Source organism: Mustela nivalis (genome assembly GCF_964662115.1).
Source record: "Mustela nivalis genome assembly, chromosome: 6".
Lineage (NCBI taxonomy): Eukaryota > Metazoa > Chordata > Mammalia > Carnivora > Mustelidae > Mustela > Mustela nivalis.
In genome coordinates this window covers 48,077,712-48,100,579 of record NC_139025.1, presented here as the reverse complement: position 1 = coordinate 48,100,579, position 22,868 = coordinate 48,077,712, and the positions used below count along the sequence as shown (strand labels likewise).

General features: G+C 39.1%; 1 protein-coding gene across 18 annotated transcripts in view; it reads right to left on the bottom strand.

The window, feature by feature from the left end:
- Positions 1-836: 836 nt before the first annotated feature.
- The window catches only part of NIN (ninein), a 98,871-nt gene continuing 76,839 nt past the window's right edge, over positions 837-22,868 (bottom strand). For 5 of the 18 annotated variants that reach the window (XM_082735132.1, XM_082735136.1, XM_082735134.1 and 2 more), the window contains 8 exons: positions 22,131-22,244; positions 21,193-21,339; positions 19,692-19,871; positions 17,446-17,595; positions 15,030-15,134; positions 10,794-10,994; positions 6,995-7,108; positions 837-4,839 (listed from right to left, as the gene is read on the bottom strand). In XM_082735132.1, the coding sequence (XP_082591258.1) occupies positions 4,630-4,839; positions 6,995-7,108; positions 10,794-10,994; positions 15,030-15,134; positions 17,446-17,595; positions 19,692-19,871; positions 21,193-21,339; positions 22,131-22,244 (1,221 nt within the window). In that variant the 3' untranslated portion in view covers positions 837-4,629. Of the gene's footprint in view, positions 4,840-4,926; positions 7,109-8,345; positions 8,886-10,793; positions 10,995-15,029; positions 15,135-17,445; positions 17,596-19,691; positions 19,872-21,192; positions 21,340-22,130; positions 22,245-22,868 lie in introns of those variants that run through there. The other 13 variants (XM_082735133.1, XM_082735138.1, XM_082735135.1 and 10 more) reach the window with 4 other exon arrangements.

Below are 22,868 nucleotides of genomic sequence, written 5' to 3'. Positions count from 1 at the left end.
ATAAATCTTACTGCTCTACCCCAATCCAATCATAAACAGAAAACCAGGAATGATTTACATTTTTCTTTATAGTATGCATGGTAGGTATTTAGTCAATACATTATATGTTGTTTGATGGAAGTAGAAATTGAGAAAGTGTTTCAATATATTAATACAGACCAATCAGGGTCTTAAATCCTGAGTGCCAGTTTTAGCTGGCTGCATGGACTTAAGTCACAAGTTTGCTAAGTTTCAGTTTACTCATCTGTGAACTGGGGATAATTATAGCTCTTGCCTCCTAAAGGCAGTGTAAGGCTGATATAAAAGCTTTGAAAATAGTGAAACAAGGCCTGTGAGACGAGTCTACTTTGGCCAGCATTTCCATTCTACATTTCAGTATCCAGCATTGTGGCTTAATGTATTTCAGGCTGACTTTTTATGCCTATGCTTGTATATATCTCATCACTCACAGCTCAACTAAGAAAGTCTGAGTCACCCATAAAGATGGCAAAAGGAAACAAGTGCACCCAAAATCCCAAGTAGGGCCTCAACTGAGGTTAAGTCAGGATTTTGGATGTGAATTATGAACTACTACAGGGTACAGGGACCTCAAACTTGCTGGTGTAAAAGTAATCAATTCTGCGACAGAAATGGAGTCCCAGTGCTCTGAATCGCATACAAATCACTTGGGAATCTCCTTAAAATGCAGCAAATGAAGAATATGATTTATTAGGCCGGGGTGGATGCAGAGATTCTGCATTTGTAAAATGTGTTCAGTGCAGTATTTTAATGCTTTTACTCTAAAGATGGACACACTGACACTGTATCAAAGTTCGGGATATATAGAACACAAGAGCCACATTTACAAAACTCTTTATTTACATTTTAAGCTCACATTAAAACCTTTTAGAATGGCTAGGATAAAACATACAAAGTTGGTATCCACACATACACATTAATTTTTCTCTCAAAAGAATCCTATGGATGGCCTCTTGATGGACTCAGCCCCCACCCCCCAAAATTAGTGTTCCCTTAAAACATGGTGTGAAAATGTTTTCCCATAAGAATAGTTAACTTAAATCATTCAAAACTGAGAAATAAAAGGTTAATTTTATTAAACAGCTATTCCTACCATAAAACAGTTTTCTATTTTGAGTGTTGGTATGTTCAAATAGGTCCAAATTTGATATAATAAATAAGCTTTAAATATGGAATGCTTTGGTTATTAGGCTTTGATGTGGCTTTTGGCATTACTTGCATATCATTCCAATGAGCCGTTACAGGTAATCCATTTAAAACAAGATTTGCTTAATACTATTACAAAGCACTTAGCCTTGCCTTGATAGGGAATACCTTTAAGATGCTGACAATAGCAACATATTTCTCTTTTCCTTCACTCAGGAAAAAACAAAAACAAAAACAAATTCATTCCCATGTTAAAATCCATCATAAAGTAGACTTTTTATTCATTCTTAATAATACATAACCTGGGTATTTGTACATTATTGAAACACTAGACTGTAAGAGCTCCTTCTATATCCTGAAAGCTTGACTTTGTGATTTATGTAAAATATGCTCATGATTAAATATATAAGCAGTATATTTGAAGCTTCTGGGAAGGATTCACATTTAAAAGTTTTAAAATTCAGGTTTTAGAAAAATAAATAAAATACTGTGATCGGTTCTACCACTCCCCCTCTACTTTTCTCCCTTCACTATTTGAGCTTAAGAGTTCAGGCTTCTAAAATGCAGAAGAAAGCAAAATAGAACAACGCAGGTTTTGTGATCCACATTTTCTTTGTCTTAGTGTAACATATTATCACAAAGGCAAACTTGACTCTTTCCTTGAAATGAATTTCCCATCCTCTCAGACTAATTTAAATAACTCTGAAGAAAGCCAAAGAAAGTTTAACCAGTTTAGTTAAACTAAACTTATTAGTTTAATAAGCGAGTAGCTAAATGCCAATAAAAGAATATATAACTTGTGATTTTAAAGGGTGTTGTTAAAGTCTGAAAGCCAAACCTAAACATTTAAGTTCAAATTTAATCTCTTTAAGAGATTTTTTTAAAAGCTGTAAATGCTATTGTAAATTGCTAGTTAAATTCCCACTCTAGGCTACAAAAATAAACTGCTGCACAAATATATAAACTTAAGGTAACTATTTCTCATGTTGAACTTTTTTCCTTTTATAAGTACAGTAAAGCAAAAAATAAAGCACCTAGATGTTGATCCAATTAACTTTCATTTGAGCAGCATTTTGATTTTGGATAAAGGGATTCTAAATGTGGTCTAAAACTTTCCAGAAAGTCATATTTACAAATTCATTAAACAGCATTTTATATACATATAAATACAGATTTTTGAGAAATTAACCTACACTTTTCATAATGTAAAAGCAAAAATTATAACACATGTGATCACATGCTAAAGCTAGTTATTTGAGCAGTCTGCTTGGTGTTCAGTTTTGATAGTAATAACCTTGAGTAACTCGAAGCATATCACATAAATACACCACAGATGCATAGTTTATTTATGACCTTAGTTGCCTAGGTCTATCCACAGTTTTAAGTGAAAAAGATTCTCTGTTAAAAAGCCAATGTCATACAAGTAGTTGGGTTTACAAGTACTGTTTGCACTGGGAAGAAAGATTAGGGAAGGGATGGTAGCAGATGTGACATGTTTTGAAGGGTAATTACAGGGAAGGATTAAAATTTTTTATTTTTCCAAAAGGAAATTAGGACTTTCTGATAGTAAGAGCTATCCAGACCTGAAAAGGTTTGTTTCATGAGTGTGAATTCCAGTCCCACAAACTGCAATGCCTTGTCAGAGCTCTTATAGTAAGGACTTGTGTTGGCCCTAAGCTTGTCAGGTGGGACCAATAAATGGTTAGGCCATGAGGAACCTGAAAGTTGCTTGATGCAAATTATTTTGTTGAGATTTTGAAACATCGTATGATTTCTTAGGCCAGCGTTCTTGAATCTTTTGTTCCTGCCCATAACCCTGTGTGTGACTTTGCTCTTACCTGTCTTATAAATCGATGGTCTTGGCCTTCTAGAAATACATCAGATTGAATATTTCTTATCTAATTGCTGTTCCACAAAGACAAACAGGTGACTATACTGAGCTTTGTTAGTGTCCTAAACATAAGTCCTCCACCCATGGCTGGCCAGATGAAGTAAGCTAAGAAGCAAAGATTTGATTTGGGGGAAAATGATTACCCATTGTAAAAATGTTGACTGCTCTATAAAGTTCCAGTCTTGAGAACTGAATGGAAAATCCCACTTGGCACTCTTTTACCTCAGATGGCATGCCAGTGCTTATTGGCATAAGAAATTCCTTTTTTTTTTTTTTTAAGATCTTATTTATTTCAGAGAGAGAGAGAGAGTGCCCACGCGTGCGAGCATGAGAAGGGGTAGGTTCAGAGGGAGAAGGAAACTCCCTACTGAGCAGCAAGCCCCATGTGGAACTTCATCCCAGGACCTGAGCCAAAGGCAGATGCCTAACAGACTGAACCAAGCCACCCAGGCGTCCCCAAAGTAAGAAATTCTTATCATCAGAATTGAAGTGTTAGAAGAATAGGAAGCATGGAAATTTAACCTATGTTAAGCAAGCAAGTAACTCTTCCATAAGTTTTAAATTCTAAAATCAAGGATTTTCAGAAGAGTAAATTCACCAAAAATGTAGAAATAAAAATCATAGTATAGCTCTAAATAAGGTCACATGGTTTATGCATTTCAAATTCTTAAAGAGGCCCTACAGTGTTTCAGGAAGACCAAAGTATTGTTCCCTGAGTTCTTGAAGCAACCCTAAAAGTAAGTTCATGAACTCCAAGAGTTGAGAGAGAAACCTACCTGGTTTACTTATCTCCCTTCTAAGAGCAGATGTTTACTCCAAAGTGATTTGTTCCCTGCTTTCCCTGCTTTCCCTATAGTTCAAATGCTTTAAGAATGTGGCTTTATCCATTTTTTAGAAGATAAGCTCCCCAAATGAAACTTCTAAGGAAAAAAAAATGTTTAAAGAAAGTAGTTTTAACATTAGTTAACAGTGCAGCTGAAAAAATCAGTTTCACATCTATTCTATTATACATCGAGAGCTGTAATACTGTCACAGGTGTTAGAAGATAGAGTACTACGGACTCTGGCTTTTCTGACCTCTGTGGTTATTGAGCCCAGGGTCTGTTACCAAAGAACCAAAATTATTGGAAACAGAATGACTTTTCCATATTTGAATGTTTAAGAATATATATATATATATATATATATATATATATATATATATAGTAAATAAAGATTAAAAGTCATCAGATCTCAAACGTTAAATATCTGGGATTGACACATAGCATTGTACATAGTTTGTTTTTTTTTTTAACTCATTCAAAACTGGGGTTTTAAGACTCTTTGTGTTTATATATCTACTGTTCTGGTGGCTATTAGGATTTTTTTTTTTTTTAATTCAAAACTTGGGAATGATTTAGTCTCTTTAGAAAAACTAATTATACTAAATGGAGAGTCTAGGTCTGTTGCTGGCAGTTTTAGGTTGAGCTTAACTTTAAACCATTAAAGGTTTAAAAAAAAGGGTTGAAAGAACCTACTGAAATGTTCCATCCATTTTAGTCAAGTGTACAAAAATGAGTGTATCCTTTGGCTTGGCTATGACCTCAATGGAGGCGTAGAAGTCAGTGGTGCTGGTGCCAGATTCCTGACTATATTACTGAGGCTGGCAATCTTCTCTTCTAGGAGGTAATTTTTCTTCTCTGCTGTTTTTTGTCGCTGTTCAGTCATTTCCAGAGCTTTCAACAACTGGGCATTTTCAACATACAAGTCCTTCACCACTGTATCTGCTTTAGTATTCTTGCAGAGCTAGAAACAGAACCAGAAACATCTTGACTCCATTTCTGTAATTAAGGGGTGACATTAGGACAGTTGTTCATAAAGGCAAATGACATCTAGCAGTTACATTCTTTTATTTTAGAACACAGTTTTAACATCAGACCTGGCATCAGGGATACAAATAGAGCAAATCCACTTCTTCCAAGCGGTTTCTTTGCCTGTTTTTAGAAGTCACTAACAAAAAGAACATATTGATATTTGAAGGCTCAAAAATCAAAGTCTTTCCCACATAAATAAATGGTTACTGCTTTCTCATTCTCTAAAAAAATATCAGAATATGTTTAGTTTTTGAGGTATAGAGTATGAACTTTAACTCTGGGAAGCTCAAACCTCTGTTAAGAGCATTCATAACTATAACCTCCTGATTATTTTAAACTTTGGTCCATGTATTACTTGGAACAAAGAGGTAAGATCTGGGCAGTTATTTTTCCTTAACTCTTCCCCTTTTGCATGGTAGAGCTTGCCTAGAAGATATATTTTAATTTTTTAGGGTTAGAAGACAAAGTCTAGGTTGGGCTAGGAAAATTTGTCAGCAGCCTTGGGATAATTTTATTATGGTTCCTATTAATGTATTCCAATCCCCCATTTATGCCTCATTTTACACCCAATTTTAACCAGGACATCTGAAAGTATAGAGGTTTCAGGGAATGAAGAACTGAAACTTAGCTAATTTATTAGCATTTCAAAAGGGTTAACACTGAAGCCCAGGACCTGGATGCCTCTCAGGTGTAACATACTGACCTATTCTACTGAACTGCCCTAAGACAACTTTTCATCTCTCCCTCCCTCCCTTCCTTCCTCCCTTTTAAAAAACACTTTGATGGCTCTTCATCACCTGCATTATGAAATGCAAACTCGACAGCTCAGCCCCCAAGGCTCCCTACTGCCCACTCCTCCCCATTGCTCTAGTTTCTTCTGCTTCTTTCAGGACAGTATGAACTGTTAATGTAGATGTCCACACCCCATATGTGCCATAATTGCATGATGTTCCCACAGCCTAGGCTGCCCTTCTCACACTTCTTCATCTGTTTAAATCTTACTCAGCATCAGTACTTGCTTTAAGAGGCCTTCAGGAAACTCGCTTTTAAACTCCTGAGTTGGATCAAGTACTTCTTCTCTATGTTCCCCTCTGCTGAAGTAGACTCCGTTTTCTTTATTTTTTGCCAAATGCTCAATACCTTGTAAATGAACTACCTTCCACATGAGCAGGATTCTGTTTTGTTCTCTGCTGTATTTCTAGCGCTTAGAACAGGACTTGGCACATAGTAGCTATGTTTTGAATAAGTGAGTGATTAAAGGACTGAATAAATGCTTATTGTATAAGACTTTCCTTTCTTTCCATTTTGTGATTAAGACATCGAGCAAAGGAAAATTCCAGTCTACCTCTGCATTAAGGCATTCTCTTGGGCTTCTTCTTCTTTTTATATATTTAGAAAACCACTTGGACAATTTCTGCTCCCACCCCTCAGTTCTTAATCTCCATTTCCAAAGCACTACAGCTCATTCCTATAAAGTAGTCCTTTTTTTGCATGTCATCAGATGTTACACAAATACTTTACAAACACAGGACCCACCTGCCAGCAGCAGGTGAAAAGGATCAGTCTGCACAGCGGTCCTAGAATTCCGGGTCCCTATTCTAATTCAGAGCACAGCCTCTTGGGGTCTGATTATAGCCATGAGTACTTTCATAGCTGTTGCAAATATGAAAAGCTGAAGTTCCACTTATTATCCTCCCATTTACCAACATAAATTTTGTGTTTACTTAAATAGAATGTTTCCAGTCTTGGGCAAATAAAAAAATCTACAAAAATTAAATTTGAGCTGAAATTTGTTAGGAATTAATTTGTTAGGTCTGCATCAGTCTCTGTCAGCAAACGTACATTTTTAAAATTGTGGACCAACCTGCCTTAAAAGAGCTTAGGGAAAATAATGCAGAATACAGAATTCACGCTTCTGGAGTGGTATGGGGGAAGAGTGAGTCCTAAATTCAGCTATATACATTCGTAGTAGCATTTGCCTTTATTTGACAGCAAAAGTGAATGAGTTAATGGCGATAAAGGAATGGAAAGCTGGAGTTAAAAGTGGAATGTGAGGTGGGTGGGTAGAGGTGACCTGGGAGGCTCACTTGTTCTTTGAGCTGATTCACTTTCTCCTGAAGAAGCCTTTTCACCAGTTTCAGTTTCTGTTCAACTTCCATCATTCGTTCCTCCATGACTGTTACCAGTTGCTCCTGGCTTCCCTGAAGGGAAGAACAGAAAAGGGTATTATCATTGGAAAATCATGCCATACTGGAAAGAAAACACTAGTAATTTATTTTTTTCCCACAAGATGCCTAGATAAAGGACAGGAAACGTTTGCCTTTGGAACTAGAAGGGTGGATTTCTGGTGAAATGGGGGTTCTGAACACCGGGGTTGCACATTAGGAAAGAAACCCTATCAGAGAAAGAATCAAAGATTAAAAAAAAAAAATCTTACCTGTGTTACCATCTTCCCCTGAGATAAAGCAATATTCTTAAAACCTAGAATTTAGTACCTGTGTGCATCTCTTCCAATAAAATAGGTATCCAAAGTAAATCAAGCTATCAAACTTCCATCTGTGATTGGGGCCTTTACCATACTGTGGGTCTCCCAAGAATAAAACAAAACAAAGCCAATCGGCTTGCAATGTGTGTGTCCATTTCTCCTGCATAGAAGGTCTGGATACTGGAAGGGTGTTAGTGTTCCTTTCCTCGCAATAAACAGCTTCTTCCTGCCAGTTTCTGTAGTCAGTGGTTCCCAGTTTGCTTGTCAGTGTGAAGCAAACATGTGTACTGGAGGTTGGGTTTATCCTAAAAGATGTAAAATCGGGAATCCTCTCTGCCTCCACGACTCCTAGGTAGAACAATAGGGGAGAAGACCCTGGCTGTTCTCTCCCCACACAAAAGTGATGGATTGGAGGAGTTGTGTGGGGTTTGGAGAGCCGGAGGACCCAGGGAGCAACTCAGTCCTACCAACTGCCCCTCCCGGCAGGCCGCTAAAATGTCCACATAAGAAATTTGAGATTTTAAAAGGTTCTTCAAATGTTTAAGCAAAACTCAGGTGTTAATGGCTGATAGTATTATTCCTTTTAAAAGCACGCAGAATGACCAAACATGGGTTGAGAGCCGACATTGGTTGGGATAAAATAACAGCATTTATTCAGAGAAAAGCAACTAAACCATGTGATGATTTGAAGACAAAAACTGTAGTAGGCAGAAGTCTAATGCAGAAAGTAAACCTCAAGAAATCAGGCCTTGACCACATCTGGCTTTAAAAAACACTCTTTTAAAAGCTATATTGGCTTTTTAAATTTCAAACATAAATGGAAAATGCCTGATTTCTACTTGTCTAAAAAAACAAAACAAAGCAAAGCAACAACAATAACAAAAAAACCAAACAGATAACTCAAAGAACACCGAACACGGCAACAGGGGAAAGAGGAAAAACAAAGGCAGTCATAGATTTAAAATGTATTTTATTGTTTTGTCAAAATTTTCCTTTTTCCTGTCAAAAAAGCATTATACAAAACAGTATAAATAACTCAAGTTATTTTAAACAGTATAAATAACCCAAGTTTTCTTCAAATTCCATATATAAAAGTAGTACCTCTCGTTAAAAATAGTTACAGCATATGGAATAAGAAAATAGAATACATCCTTTTAAGACTCTCAAGTCCACACTCTTTAAATGGTATAAATAAAATGATTCAAAACAAGCTTAAGTTTGTGAATTTGATTCACAAAATCTGTCATTTCTACATTAATAAATAAGAGACATAATACTGCAAAGGCTTAAAAAATAAAAAAAATAATAATTTAAAAGAGCACTTGATTCCAAAACGTTTTTCAGCTTATGTGTGTGTGTGGGGGGGGTATGTGGGTGTGTGCACTGAGTATCTGCGAGGGTAAGAAATGTCAGCAAAAGCAGCCCAGTTTTCACAGGTGCCCAATCCTTCTGTAGGAATCTGCGTGCACTGCTCGCTGCTCCGGTAGCAAGGCCTAGAGAAAGAAGGCAAGTGGTACACTTCACCCTGATGTCAAGATTCTGTTTTGGGAGGAGTCTAAATTCACACACTTATTAATGCAAACAGTTTTTAAAAGCACACACATTAACACTCCATCTGCAAGCAAAGCAACACCGAGGCAGGAGAAATCATCACTCCACACAGGCAAGGTGCAGATTCTAATAATGTTCTGTCATCTTCAAATTCGTGTCAACTCAGTTCTAACAGAAGTAGGAGAGTGGGCAGTGGCGTTCTAGTGAGAACAATAAGCAGTCCACTCTGCTGTTGGCTGGAGAAATTTTTTTTTTTTCTGTACAAAAATCTTAACAGTTTTTGTCCTCCTAATCCTGAAGTAATCCTAGTAAAAGGAAATCATTTTTAAACACTGGCAGGTGGGATGGAAAAGCGTGCTCTGAAAACAGTGTGTATGAGAAAGCAGTGGATAAAGTCTTCCCCTAATCCTTTGGTTTAAAATGTCTGTCAAAAAGTGAGGTCAAGGGGCACCTGGGTGGCTCAGTGGGTTAAGCCTCTGCCTTCAGCTCAGGTCATGATCTCAGGGTCCTGGGATGAAGCCCCGCATCGGGCTCTGTGCTCAGCGGGGAGCCTGCTTCCTCCTCTCTCTCTGCCTGCCTCTCTGCCTGTTTGTGATCTCTGTCAAGTAAATAAATATTAAAAAAAAAAAAAACCAGTGAGGTCAAGATGGGATGGGGAAGGGAGACAAACCGTAAGAGTCTCCTAATCTCAGGAAACAAACTGAGGGTTGCTGGAGGGGAGGGCGATGGGAGGGGGAGGAGTGACTGGGTGATGGGTACTGGGGAGTAGGGTATGTGCTGAGGTGAGCTCTGTGAGTTGTGTAAGACTGAGTCACAGATCTGCACCCCTGAAACGAATGACACATTATATGTTGATTAAAAAAACTGAGGTCAAGGTTTTAGAATTCAGTTCTGTAACTGTTGAATTGTTGAAGCATCTGTTCAATACCCCACCGGCACAGTTTTACTATGGACAACTGAAGTGGAATAGTAGAAACTTCCAAAAACGTGGATTTTTAAAGCACAAAAGACAAAAATAATTTTAAGATTTTGTTTGAAAGCAGAGCTGACAGAAACGTATCATGACCCAGGATAGCTACTACTAGAAGGGGAAGACAGAACTGCTTCAGAGTATAATTATGGTGCTAATTTGACTTGTAAAGCCACTTTGAGAGGATTACAGAAAAGGAGGCGGGGAAATTCCTTATGAAAAGTCAACTGAGAGACAACAGAAGAAAAGCATCCAAACCAGAACGAATTCAGAATTATACAGACTAAGGAGTATTTTTTAATTTTATTCCTAGTTCTGAATAAATTGGGCAGGCAAAAAGCGTTAAGAGACTTCTGAAAAAGCTTGACTATGAATGAAGCACTTTAAGAGAAGTATTTGAAAACCCAGGTAGTATCACATTGTGTCTGCTGCGAGCTTGGGTAATGCTACTTCAAAGGAAAGGGGAAAAGATGTTCCTTTTCTTAAAAAGAGGTTTTCAAACTCCATCATTTGCACTAGAATTCTGTAATATTTTTGGCATCAGACAAATGTCAAGTCAAAAAAACTTGGTCCGTTCGGTCAGTTGTACATTAGGCTCAGGTGATCTTGATACTTCATCAATTACGAAGGTGCAATTGAGACCCAGAATACTCTGTTACCTAGCTTGGAAGCTGAGAGCACAAGAGCATCACTGCAAAAACACCAAAACCAAACCCCAAAATAACACTGTAGTTCTGTGGATTTGTCCTACAGGAAAGGTGGAGCTCTCTGACAGAGAGATTTCAGTTCTCTGCCCCCACCCAGAACGGGTACAACTTTCCTATAAACAGGCCAAATTCCACGAGCTGAGTTAACGGGCAGGGAAGAAAGAGCCTCGTACCTGCGGTGTGTTGGTTTCGGAGGTCCTATTTTCAAGTTCCTCCTGCAGGCACTGGTTTATCCTCTCTGCCTGCAGTAGCTGGTGTTGAAGCTGCAGAAACTGCTCCCTGGGCACCATTGGACAGGCTTGCTGCTGGCGCAGCTGGAGATCCCAGGCGTGAGGGGACGGGCTAAGCGTCACAGTGGACCTCAGGGGCTGCTTCTGGAGGAGAAAGGCAAAGCCCAGGTCAGCGGTGCTGCGTCCCAGCACAGCGTTACTCTTGAAAGTGTCAAGCAGAGTGAATGAAGCTGACGGATTCAGTAATGGCCTCTCAGACCCCCTGATAACTTGAAAACAGGACAGAACGTGACTGGAGTAGAAGTAATGGGGAAGCATTGTTTTCCTTAAGAGATAATACAGTTTTCGACTTGACACACTGTACTTCCTCACTCTTGAGGGACTCTAAAGGCATGAGGTACACGACATACATAGTGTGTCTAAATTCTACCTCACTGTCTCCTTATATTAGAATGTTTAATTACGCCATTTTAAACAAAACACAGGGTTGGAGTAAGCGTAGGGGAGAAATTGATGATGCTTTAGGGTTTTGCCACTTTACTTACCATTCATCTAGATCCTTAAAAGCAAAAGTTCAGGGACCACCTATTTTCCAGCATAGCCACAGAACCTCCTATCTAAAATTATTTGACCCTGTTTTAGTTTACCAACATTAAACTCTTAAACAGCACTGTACGATAAGCAATTCTGGGACAAAGGGGGGATATCCGAGAATCCCCCGGGGAACTGAAGTACATGGAACAGAAGTATTTGTTCAAGACCATGAGGAAATGGTATGTGTATCACACGCCAAAGCTGGGGAGAGGAAAAAGGAGAACACACTGCATCTGGCCAGGCAGACATGCCCCTTCCCATCTATCGACACATTCAGCAGACACAGGACTCCACAGAAGGCATGCAATGAACATGACCAGGTACCAGACTCAAGCCTCAGCTCCTCCAGGCTTGTGAGAAGGGAAAAGGGCCCTCCAAGACACAACTCTAATTAAATGTTATGAAACATCAGAGCCACTATCCATTTCCTGAAATCTAAACTTTGGAGGTAGGAGATGACCCATTTTGAAATTTTCTAGTAGTAGATTAAGAAACACCCACCATTTTATTTTCAGGAATAAAAAACGGAATTTTGGTCCCATGATTTTATACCAGCAGGATGATTTTATTCAGGTAGGTCTTCAAATATGGAGGGAAATCCTGGTGTACATGTAAACAGAGACCTATTCCATAGTCAAAGCAAGATGAAAATGAATATTGGCTCTTGTGTATTTACTGTCACAATCAGTAGAAATGATTACGTGAACAAGGAGTCTAATGAGAGATCTCCATGCTATGATAGTCATTGAAAGAGAACGTTCTACCTTCACACACTAGCTCAGGCAGAGAACTGCACCCTTCTCTGCTAGTTCCAACCACAGACTTCTAGGTACAGGTTAGCCACAGATAAAACAGAAACAAAAGAAAATTACAGGAGTCATAAAAAAGAGGAAGAAAAGTATGAGTTATAAAAAGAGAACAATTAAAACTGGGTATATTATATACCTGAACATGTGTGCTCTAGTCTGTAAGAACTTACAAGGGGCCAACATTTACATTTCTCTGTGTATCAGTTTCGCAGACCTTAAAATGTCTCATCTCATCTACTCCTGTAACTGCTTCTTCACCTACTGTGGTTAGTTTGTGAACTTACCACCCTTACCTCCACCTATCCCCAAAGAATTATTTAGAACATTCCAGGTCCAGTCTGGATGGATCAGATACGGAGTTCTTTTATAGTTTATATTCTGCATCTCTAAATGGCAATTTTGTTGCTCAAGTGTTGGAACCCTTGGCTAAGGCAGACCTGAGAACTGCTGATACAGACTGTAACCCTTTTCCTGAACGTTCACAATGAATTGTTTATAGAACATTGCCTCATGTCGCTGAAAAAACCCTGGAGTGGGAATAGAAGATCCCAGATCACTAGATGAGGAAATGGAAGAATTTAATTGCCCTAGGCTATGGAGGCTATGGGTATGTATTGTATTAGCTTAGTGACTTTTTTTTTTTTTTTAAGATTTTATTTTTAAGTAAAATCTCTACACTCAACACAGTGCTCAAACTCAGAGCTGCACACTCCAACGACTGAGCCAGCCAGGGGCCCCTAGATCACTGACATGTAAACTGGCATACAAGGATGAGGAGAAACTCCTTCCCTTGAGGGAGGGCATACACCAGATCCGAATGGCCTAGAAAGCTTTTCTTAAAATCCTTGATACCAAAGATTCTGATAGAGGAACATCTCCCCGCCTGCCGCTTGCTCCTTACCCAAACCCAGTGAGAATCTCTGCCAAGTGAGAGGAATGTACCTATCTCTCAGGTGAGGTGGGCATAAAAAATGGTATGAAAACTACCATACGTGCCCCCAAAGTGGCCTAATTTATAGAGAGCAGAACATAAATAAGAACCTGTTTTGTAGGGCTAGCATGCTGGGAGAGTTATTGCTTAATGGTTAGAGTGTTTGAGGTGATGCAAAAGTTTTAGAAGTAGTGGTGAGGGCTGTAGAACACTGTAAATGTAATTCATGCTGATGAATTTTAAAATGGCACATTTTGTTATGCAAATACCAAAGTCATAAAATTATACTTTAAATAGGTGAGCTTATATGGTATATGACTTACATGTTAAATTTGTACCGGTCTATACAGAGTTAATAGCTCTCCTATTGCCTAAAAAAATTTCATTAGAATAGTGTTTCATTCGAAAAGATGTTCTTTTCAGTGTTCCAATGGAAAATTCATGCCTTTTCTTTAGTTATTCAGCTCTGGTGCCAGGAACATTCAATTTGCCTCCTTCATGAGCAAATATTTACTATTTGATCGAGGAGAAAAATAATGAATGGAAATTGGTTATGATGGCTAATCATGTAAAGCGGAGTTAGGAAGAGAGAGAGAGGTTTCTGAGGCCGGAGAGAGGGGGTGAGAGAAGAGCCTGCTGGTGGAACATTTGGAGAGGCCCCCCCCAGTGACTAAGTATACCCCATTACTGTTCCGTTTGGGACGAGACATGTGGAACTTAGCTTCAGATCTCTTATTCACCACAATGTATAATTATTTCATCAGAAAGCATGTCTACATCAAAACACAGCCTGCAGCTCAAGTGCTGGAACACATTTATTATATGCTGTCAGAGAAAGAAAAAATGGTTTGGATTTCACTATTTATAGTTTAATCTCCCTATTAGTGAATAAATCAGAGAACATAAAATTGGCAGAAACCTCCGTGGTCATTTAAACTCCAGTATGACATATCTGCCCGTATTTCACATTTAAAAAACATTTATTTAAAGGTACTTCTGCATGTGTCCAGCTCCATAAAAGAGAATATTTAAATCTCTCTCATCCTCTAATTCTGGCTCTAAAATATTTGTATACCTAGTACTTTCTAAAAGCACAAAAAGACATTTCCTGTTCATGCCTCTCTACCTTAAATAAACTTTACAGCTCACTACATGACATGTTCATCTACCCAAGCCAAAAATCTTGATGCAATTTTTACTTATTAAGGAGAATTTGTACGTAAGTTGTTTTAGATCCTAAAATCGCATTTATATTCAGAAAGCAATCTAGAAACTCAGTGTCCAAGCTGAAAGGTTTTACAAGTCCACTTTTGTATTGAACATATTACCCCTCACAAGGCCGTGCTGAGTTTTGAACGTAGTAATGCACGGTGACCGCACTTGAAGATTAAGCTTCTAAATGCTAATGCTCCCAAATTCCCTGCATGGATTTCCTAACTAAAAAGGCTGTTAGCAATCCCATCTGTAAAACACTACAACGGGGGAGGTATTAGGAAACTGTTATAACCCAAGAAGCATGGTGGGGGGAGGGAGAGCTCTGGACCTCTTGGCCAAGATCAGACCAAGTTCCCGCCACCTGAATTTGTGGAGGTCCGTGTCCTTCCTTGCATTTTAGGACAGTCAACATTATTCCTTCCTCTGTGAACTATGAATCCCTGTGACTATGTAATGAGCAAAAATGACTATCAGTCTTGGTAAGACAAACCAAAGAATTCAGCTTGGCGGCATACTTTTCCACTTTTCTTCATAATCAGAATTCAGTGCTAGGTTAGCCTCTCCCAACAAATGTCACATCCATGGATTAAAATATTCTTCATAGCTAAAGACAGCTGCTTAAAAACTTACCTCCATTAGCTGCTCGTCCAGTTTTACTTGTTTCTTTTTCAGGCCTTCATTTTCCAAATGAATTGTTTCTAGTTCTCTTTCAAGGGAATTCATCTGACTGACCTGCTAAAAAACAAAAAATTCCCTTTAAAAAAGCCAAACCCTTTGGGTTGCTCTACTTTATTTTGACAAATTTGTGCTAGTCAGAAATCTTAACCCTTGTAAGAAAGAGATCACTCAGTGAAGGAAAACAACAATATAACTGAGTGCACTGGTTACATTTAAGTAGGATAGTGGGTTTTTTTTTTTTTTTTTTTTTTAAGATTTGTTTATTTGTCAGAGCACAAGCAGGGGAAGCGGCAAGGAGAGGGAGAAGCAGGCTCCCCACTGAGCAAGGAGCCCAATGAGGGACTCAATCCCAGGACCCTAGGATCATGACCTGAGCTGAAGGTAGACATTTAACAGACTGAGCCAACCAGGTGCCCCTAGGATAGTTTTTAATCACCACTGCTTATGTGGAACAGATTCCAGAAGGCACTTGGCTTTCAAACTTCAGTTCCGCCCACTGTCCAAAATATATCCAGGACATAAGCCCACGCCCATAACCAGTTATAAGTACATATCCCTGAAAGAAAGCTTTCATGAAATGAAATTTATCCTTACCATAAGCCATGTACTCTGATACTTCCTAGCATATTTTATTAATAAAAAGGCTGAATCACTAAATTCCATGACCCTCTACTATCGAGTTGCAGTGGGAAAAACACTGTCTTTAAGGCAAAGCTTATTTATTCTTTTTTAGGATTTTATTTATTTGACAGAGACACAGTGAGAGAGGGAACATAAGCAGGGGGAGTGGGAGAGGGAGAAGCAGGCTCCCCATGGAGCAGGGAGCCCACAATGTGGGGCTTGATCCCAGTACCCCAGGATCATGACCTGAGCAGAAGGCAGATGCTTAAAGACTGAGCCACGCAGGGGCCCTAAGGCAAAGTTGAAAGTTTTAAATCAGAGAGTACATAAAACCTGAGTTGGAGAACTCCATTCTCAATTTTAAAGATGAAATTTGAAGATTTTGTGAGTCTCCATTTTTGGAATTCTCTATTATAGGAGGACTTCAATGAGCTACATGATCCTGGAATTCAGAATATTGCTAAGCAGAAAATACAGGACACTTTTAGAATGCTGATTTTGGTTTCTATCAAAAAGAGCTGAGGAGAGGAGCAAGAATTGTTAGAAGTATAATCTTCTCAGGTTAAAACTACCATTAGACTTTTCCCTTAGCATCTGGATGAAACCCTTTTATCTTTCTGAAAAGTTTACTTGAATGTACCTAAAATTGAATGGCATCTCCCCCTTGAGAGCACAAACCAGTCTTCTTACTGCCTATGGTCATGATAAATTTTACAAACGTAAAAGTTTCATATAATTTTTATAACAGAAGTAATTGTTCATCATTCTTCTCATAATTTTCAGAAGAGGAAGGTAACAGTGAAAACCCTGGGTTTTAGTTTAGAAGGAAAAAAAGAAAAGTAACAATAAGAACTCCCAGGGTAACACTGGTTTTAGAACTCTTAATTCATGGAACAAAGTACAGAAAGCAAACCGAGTGATGCCACTGAGGTTCAACCACGTGGTCACATGGTAACCAGCCTCCAAGATGGTCCCTCATGATCTCCACCCCGCTCCTGGGGTTCACACCATTGTGTAGATTTCCTGTAACAGGGTCAGTCTGTGTGACCGACTGAAGACAGCAGAAATGATGGTGTGTCACTTTCACGATTAGTTTATAAAAGGATTATCTTTTAAACTTTTGGGATCTTTCTCCTATCACTGCTATGTCCTGGGAAAAGGCCCAGGTAGTAAGGAGCAGAGGCCTCTGGTAATCAGGCAGCAGGGAACAGAAGCCTCCTCTTAACAGTGACATTATTGAACTTGGAAGTGGAAACTCTAGTACTTCAGAAGCCTTCAGATAAATGCAGTCCCAGCTGATACGTGGACTGCAACCTTGTGAGCCCCGCAGGCAGAACCACTCAGCTAAGCTGCTTCTGAATTCCCCACCCCCAGAGATGTTGAGACAACAGACGTGTGTTGTTTTAATTTGTTACATAGCAATAGGTAACTAATAACATACCAAGATGTTTCTAATATTCAGGATATATACATTTAAAAATAGATTTCACTAACTTAAAAGGGCTATAGTACTACTGAAGATGATTAACCATCTTCATTATGAATATTAAAGTGCTCCTTTCTAACCATCACTAAATCAGAAAGAACTATGATACTATTTGATAAGATCACAAAAGTATAGAAAGATGGAAGAACCAAAATAGTCCACTGGAATCATTTCCCTGGAAGCCTGCAGGCAAAGGAACCTATGCATGGGGACACATCATGGTAAGGACATAGACACATTGTATAAAGTCTTAAAACTCACCTTCTTATTAGTAGGAGATTGTTCCTTTTGAAACTGTTCACACTCTCTCTTTAAGCTCAACTTCTCTTGCTCTGTGGGCTTCACAGTACCTGATGGGTTTAGATGTTTTTGGTGCTTGGGGGGAAGAAGGTTGGATTCCAGCTGACGTACCTAACAAGAACGTATGTGAGAGGAAGAAATGTTAATCTAGTCATCCAGCAAGAAAGAAAAAAATGAACATAAGAAAATTTTTTCCACCCTTGGGTTTTGTTGTATCAAAAATGCTTTTTTTTCCCCCCAGTTAAGTCTGCCATTCTTTTTTTTTTTTTTTAATTTTATTTATTTGAGAGACAGAGTTAGGGAGACAGAGAGAGAGAGAGAGAGAGAGAGAGAGAGAAAGACTCCCTACGGAGCAGGGAGCCCAATGTGGGGCCCGATTCCAGAACCCTGAGGTCATGACCCAAGCCAAAGGAAGACGCTTAACTGACTTGAGCCACCCAGGCACCCCAAATCGGTCAATTCTTGAAGTCTGCTTTTTTGCGTTTCAAAAAATCCTTCTGGGGAAATCAATTGTTGGTCTGGTTGCGTGTAAAACTCCAACCCTGTTAAAGATGAGACTGAGACATGGGGGACCTCTGAATTTACCAAACTACAGGGAGTCGAATAGTGTGACGTGGCTGTCGCAAAAACAGATGTAGTCCTAGGCATGTTCTGACAGGAGCATAGCTTTTAGGAGTCAATGAGGTGTCAGTCCCCTCCACTTTGTCTTGGATTGTTCACACCTGAAACAATGCATTTATATCAATCAAGTTCTATGAGGACAGCGACCCCGTCTGTCTTGTTGAGACTGCATCTTCTGTGAGCACAATCTCGGGTACAGAGCAGGGCTTCTAAATGACTCTGTGGCTCTTCTTAGAGTTCTTTCTTGAAAGAGGTGTTTCAGCAGAGTTGTTCAGCTATTTAGTGGAAGTAAATATAAACATCGGTGGCTGGAAAAGCCCCTCTTCAGAGACCATTCTAACCTTGAGTCTTTTTAAAAAGAGGTCCCTTTTCTCTCCAAAAAGTCTAATTTTGCCATTTTTTAATTACCAATCTTTTTGAACTAGTCCATTTGAACAAAGAATATATGGTTAACATAATTTCCCTGGGGCACCTGGGTGGCTCAGTGGGTTAAAAGCCTCTGCCTTCAGCTCAGGTCATGGTCTCAGGGTCCTGGGATGGAGCCCCACATCGGGCTCTCTGCCCAGCAGGGAGCCTGCTACTTTCCCCTCTCTCTGCCTGCCTCTCTGCCTACTTGTGATCTCTGTCAAATAAACAAATAAAATATTAAAAAAAAAATAAAAAATAAACTATAATTTCCCTGAGGCTATTCTGGATAGGAGGATTAAAATCATTGACTTAATATAGAACTGATGATGCATGAAAGATGGGATGGGGAAGGAGACAAACCATAAGACTCAATCTCAAAAAACAGACTGAGGGTTGCTGGGGGGAGGGGGACGGGAGAGGGTGGTAGGAATATGGACATTGGGGAGGGTATGTGCTATGATGAGTGCTGTTAAATGTGTAAACCTGGCAATTCACAGACCTGTACCTCTGGGGATAAAAATATGTTATATGTTTAATTAAAAAATAAATAAAATAAAAAAAAACTGATGATGCAAAATGAAAACTATTCTATAAACATACCACGGTAAAATTATTGGCAAGTAAATGATAAATTATACATTCTTGGGGCATCTGGGTGGCTCAGTGAGTTAAAGCCTCTGCCTTCGGCTCAGGTCGTTGTCCCAGGGTCCTGGGATCAAGCCCAGCATTGGGATCTCTGCTCAGCAGGGACCCTGCTCCCCACCCCACACCCCTCTCTCTGCCTTTCTCTACTTGTGATCTCTGTCTGTCAAATAAATAAAATCTTTAAAAAAAAAAAGGCGGGGGGGGGGGGGCGCCTGAGTGCATCAGTAGGTTAAAGCCTCTGCGTTTGGCTCTGGTGCTGGTCCCGGGGTCCTGGGATCGAGCCCCACATTGGGCTCTCTGCTCAGCAGGGAGCCTGCTTCCTCCTCTCTCTCTGCCTGCCTCTCTGCCTACTTGTGATATCTGCCTGTCAAATAAAATCTTTAAAAAAAAAACAAAAAACAACTAAACATTCTGAAAGTAAGTCTGCCATGGCAGAATACTCAAATTCACACCCTAGAGCCATTTCAATCACATTTTCCCGTCAAACAAAGTATTTTCAAATCTATGCCAGCAACTGCAGCTTTTCAAGTTACCTTGTCCCTAGAGTGCGTGAGTTCAGCTCTGGTGTTCCGCACCACGTTTTGGAGTCTCTCGTTCTCCTGCCGAAGTAGCTGTTGTTCCTCCTTTATCAGATGATCCATCTTGTCCCAAGTCAGCTTTGGCTGCTGCGTATGGAATCCTGGTGGATGGGAGGCTGTTTCTGGGGCCCGGTTCTTAAAGAGCAAAGGGCAGAGGTAAGCCTTAAAAACAAGCTAGTTTCTGTTTTGAATGCATTTAACTCAATGACAATAATTCTTAGCACCTTTCACTCTTCACTTTTTCTAATGGAGGTGTGACTGTATGTTGTATACATAGATATAAGAACAGTATTTTGGGAGTTTGATTTTAAAAAGGTTTGGAAATTCTGCTGAAAATGATCTTTGGCAAAATAGCCCCAGCAAATCTAATAGGAAAGATGACTGTAGGGCAAGTCCTGATTCTATAGAGAACCCAAGTGTATAGAGATCGGTGGCCTTAAAAATTGCTCCATCCTTATGAAGGTAACGCTTTGGGCCCCAGATAACTATTCTTTTGGTTAACAAAGGACACAAAGGGAACTTTAAAACACACTGCTAACTTGAAAGCCTTCACAGGCTAAACTCTTTTCACATTTGCAGTCAGATCCTTTTTTTAGAATCTAAAGCACATACTGTTCATGTAATTGAGGCCTGAACTCCAGAACATGCTTTTAGCTATCAGAGCGATTTTTTTGGATCCTGGAAAATGCTTTAAATAAGGTAACAAGTAGATAAGCCTTTTGCTTTTTAAGCCAAAGCATGAAAAAAAAAAGTCACAATTTCATTTTGAGGAAAACGTCAGCCCAGAAGTAATTTTAAAAAATGGAAACAACTATTTTCCTTTAACAAAATAAAAAATAAAAAGGAGGCACCTAGATGGCTCACTGGGTACAGCATGAGAATCTTAGTCTCGGGGTCATGAGTTCGAGCCCCACATTCGGTATGTAGCCTATGTAAAAAAATAAAATATAAAAAAAATAAGAAGATGTGAAATAACTGGATTAAAATAACTGGCTACTTTTACAGTAGGCAAAACTCTTAACATCTCCACAGGGCTGACATCATTTCTATGCACACAGGTGAAGCAGCATTTTGATATATTAAAATAAGACACACTTTATACAACATCAAAATGTTTTAGTTTTGTTACTACAAAATAACTCAGCATGGTCTTTTGTCTTGTACATTACAAAAAACAACCTTGTCACTGTGGTTCCATTTATCTCAAGTTCAGAAACAGGCATCCCTAACCTACGGTGGCAGAGGGCAGAGAAATGGTTCCCTTGTGGTTACCAACCAGAGAGGAGACCAAAGAACCTGCTGGGTGCTGGAAATGGTAATTTTGAGCGAGGAGGTGTTTACACAAATATAAACATATGCACATAATAGATAGGTATGTACATAATAGATAAGTTATAGACTTAAAACTTTGTGTGCTTTACTGTATAAAGTTATACCTCAATAAAAAAGAAATTACCTTGTCACCAGCATTCTGAAGTTGCTTATATAAAGACATCACTTCTTGTTTTAAAGCCTCCTTTTCCTGCTGAGTCACTCGTAGGTCAGATTTAATCAGTGACATTTGCAAGTTTACATTCTGCAGGGTGTCTTCTAAACTCTGAACCTGTATCATGAGAACAATCTTACACTTGACACAGATCCTCACGGTCTCACCAAACATGTCCAGGAATGAACGAGCTAGGACAAGAGAATTCCAAAGTCCCTTCTGTTCCTTTTTATTTACATACAGCTTTTTTCAGTAGCTTAGTGGAAATCCCAGATATTATGTATATTTACAGGATGCAATATTTAGGTCAGTGATGAACTGTGCTCTGGAACAGGGTCTGGCTGATAGCGTCATCTGGTATATTACCAAGTGGTATCTCACAGAACCAATGAGAACCAACTGGCATGACAGAAGATGGCTTTACTCAATTTTGTAGAGAATGTGTTTTAGCCAGTGGTGTTGGTTTGTAAAGGATCTCTTAGTTAGAAATGAAAATATGTAGCTGTCTGAACCTTACTCCATGCTAACATCTAGTATATGTTTTAATTAAAAATAATTTAAATTTGTAAAAGCAAGGTTGATAGAGATCTTTAATAGGGCATGAATCTGCCTTAGAAACCCTTTTTCTAAATGAGAAAAAAAAAAGCAGTCCTTTCTACAACATTATTCTCAAGCTTTCATAAGTAATCTCATAATGATGAGATAATCTCATAATTCTAACAATGAGCTTTGAGGGAACTGTTCAAATTACTTCATCATACCATAAACATCTGACAGGTATTAGTCAAGTTGCATCATCTGAGCCCTCGTAGGCCAATTCCACCTGGAATATTCTTTCTACTGGGAGTTCTGCTGGAATATCCAGGAAAATATTAACTGGGCAGATGAAACAAGAATTGGCCACATACCTTTTCCTGTGAAGCCACGAGTTGGGACTTTAAGGTTTCACTCTGGTGTTCCCAAGACTTCTGTTCTTGCTTCATAGTAGCAATTCTATGCTCTAAAAGACTTGATTTTGACAACTGTTTCAAGAAAAGAAAAGAGGGAACAGGGCTTTTTGCACACATATCTAGCCTCAATTTCTGTACTGCTGCATATACTGAAAAGATCAAGCACCGTCTGTTTACATGGGGGAGCAGGGCAAGGTCAAAGAGAGATGTCTTCCTGACACCCTTTCTACCTTTAATTTTGAGGAGTCTCTTCTTTTTGGCGATTTCCATTTTTCTCTCTCATTGCCTCATTGTGGGTAAGAAATGGTAGGCTAGAATGCAATTAGAAATTTCAAGAGGCCCCTGGGTGACTCAGTTGGTTGGGTGTCTGACTCTTGATTTCAGCTTAGATCATGATCTCAGGGTCATGAGATTGAGCCCCGAGATGGGCTTTGCATTGGGCATGGAGCCTGTTTGGGATTCTCTCTAGGCCTCTCCTGTCCTGCAACCTTCCTAGCTTAGTCTCGAGGGAGTACCATAACAGGAAAATATGAAATGCCTATCAAGGCCTGTGGGACAAATGTAGTGTTTGGGGATTTGCTAGGAAAAATAGAAAAAAAGTGTCGAAGTAATAGATTTCAGATTATTAAAAGCAACAATATTTATATTATATGTTAACAGTGATATTTCTAATAATATACATTAAGGGGCACCTGG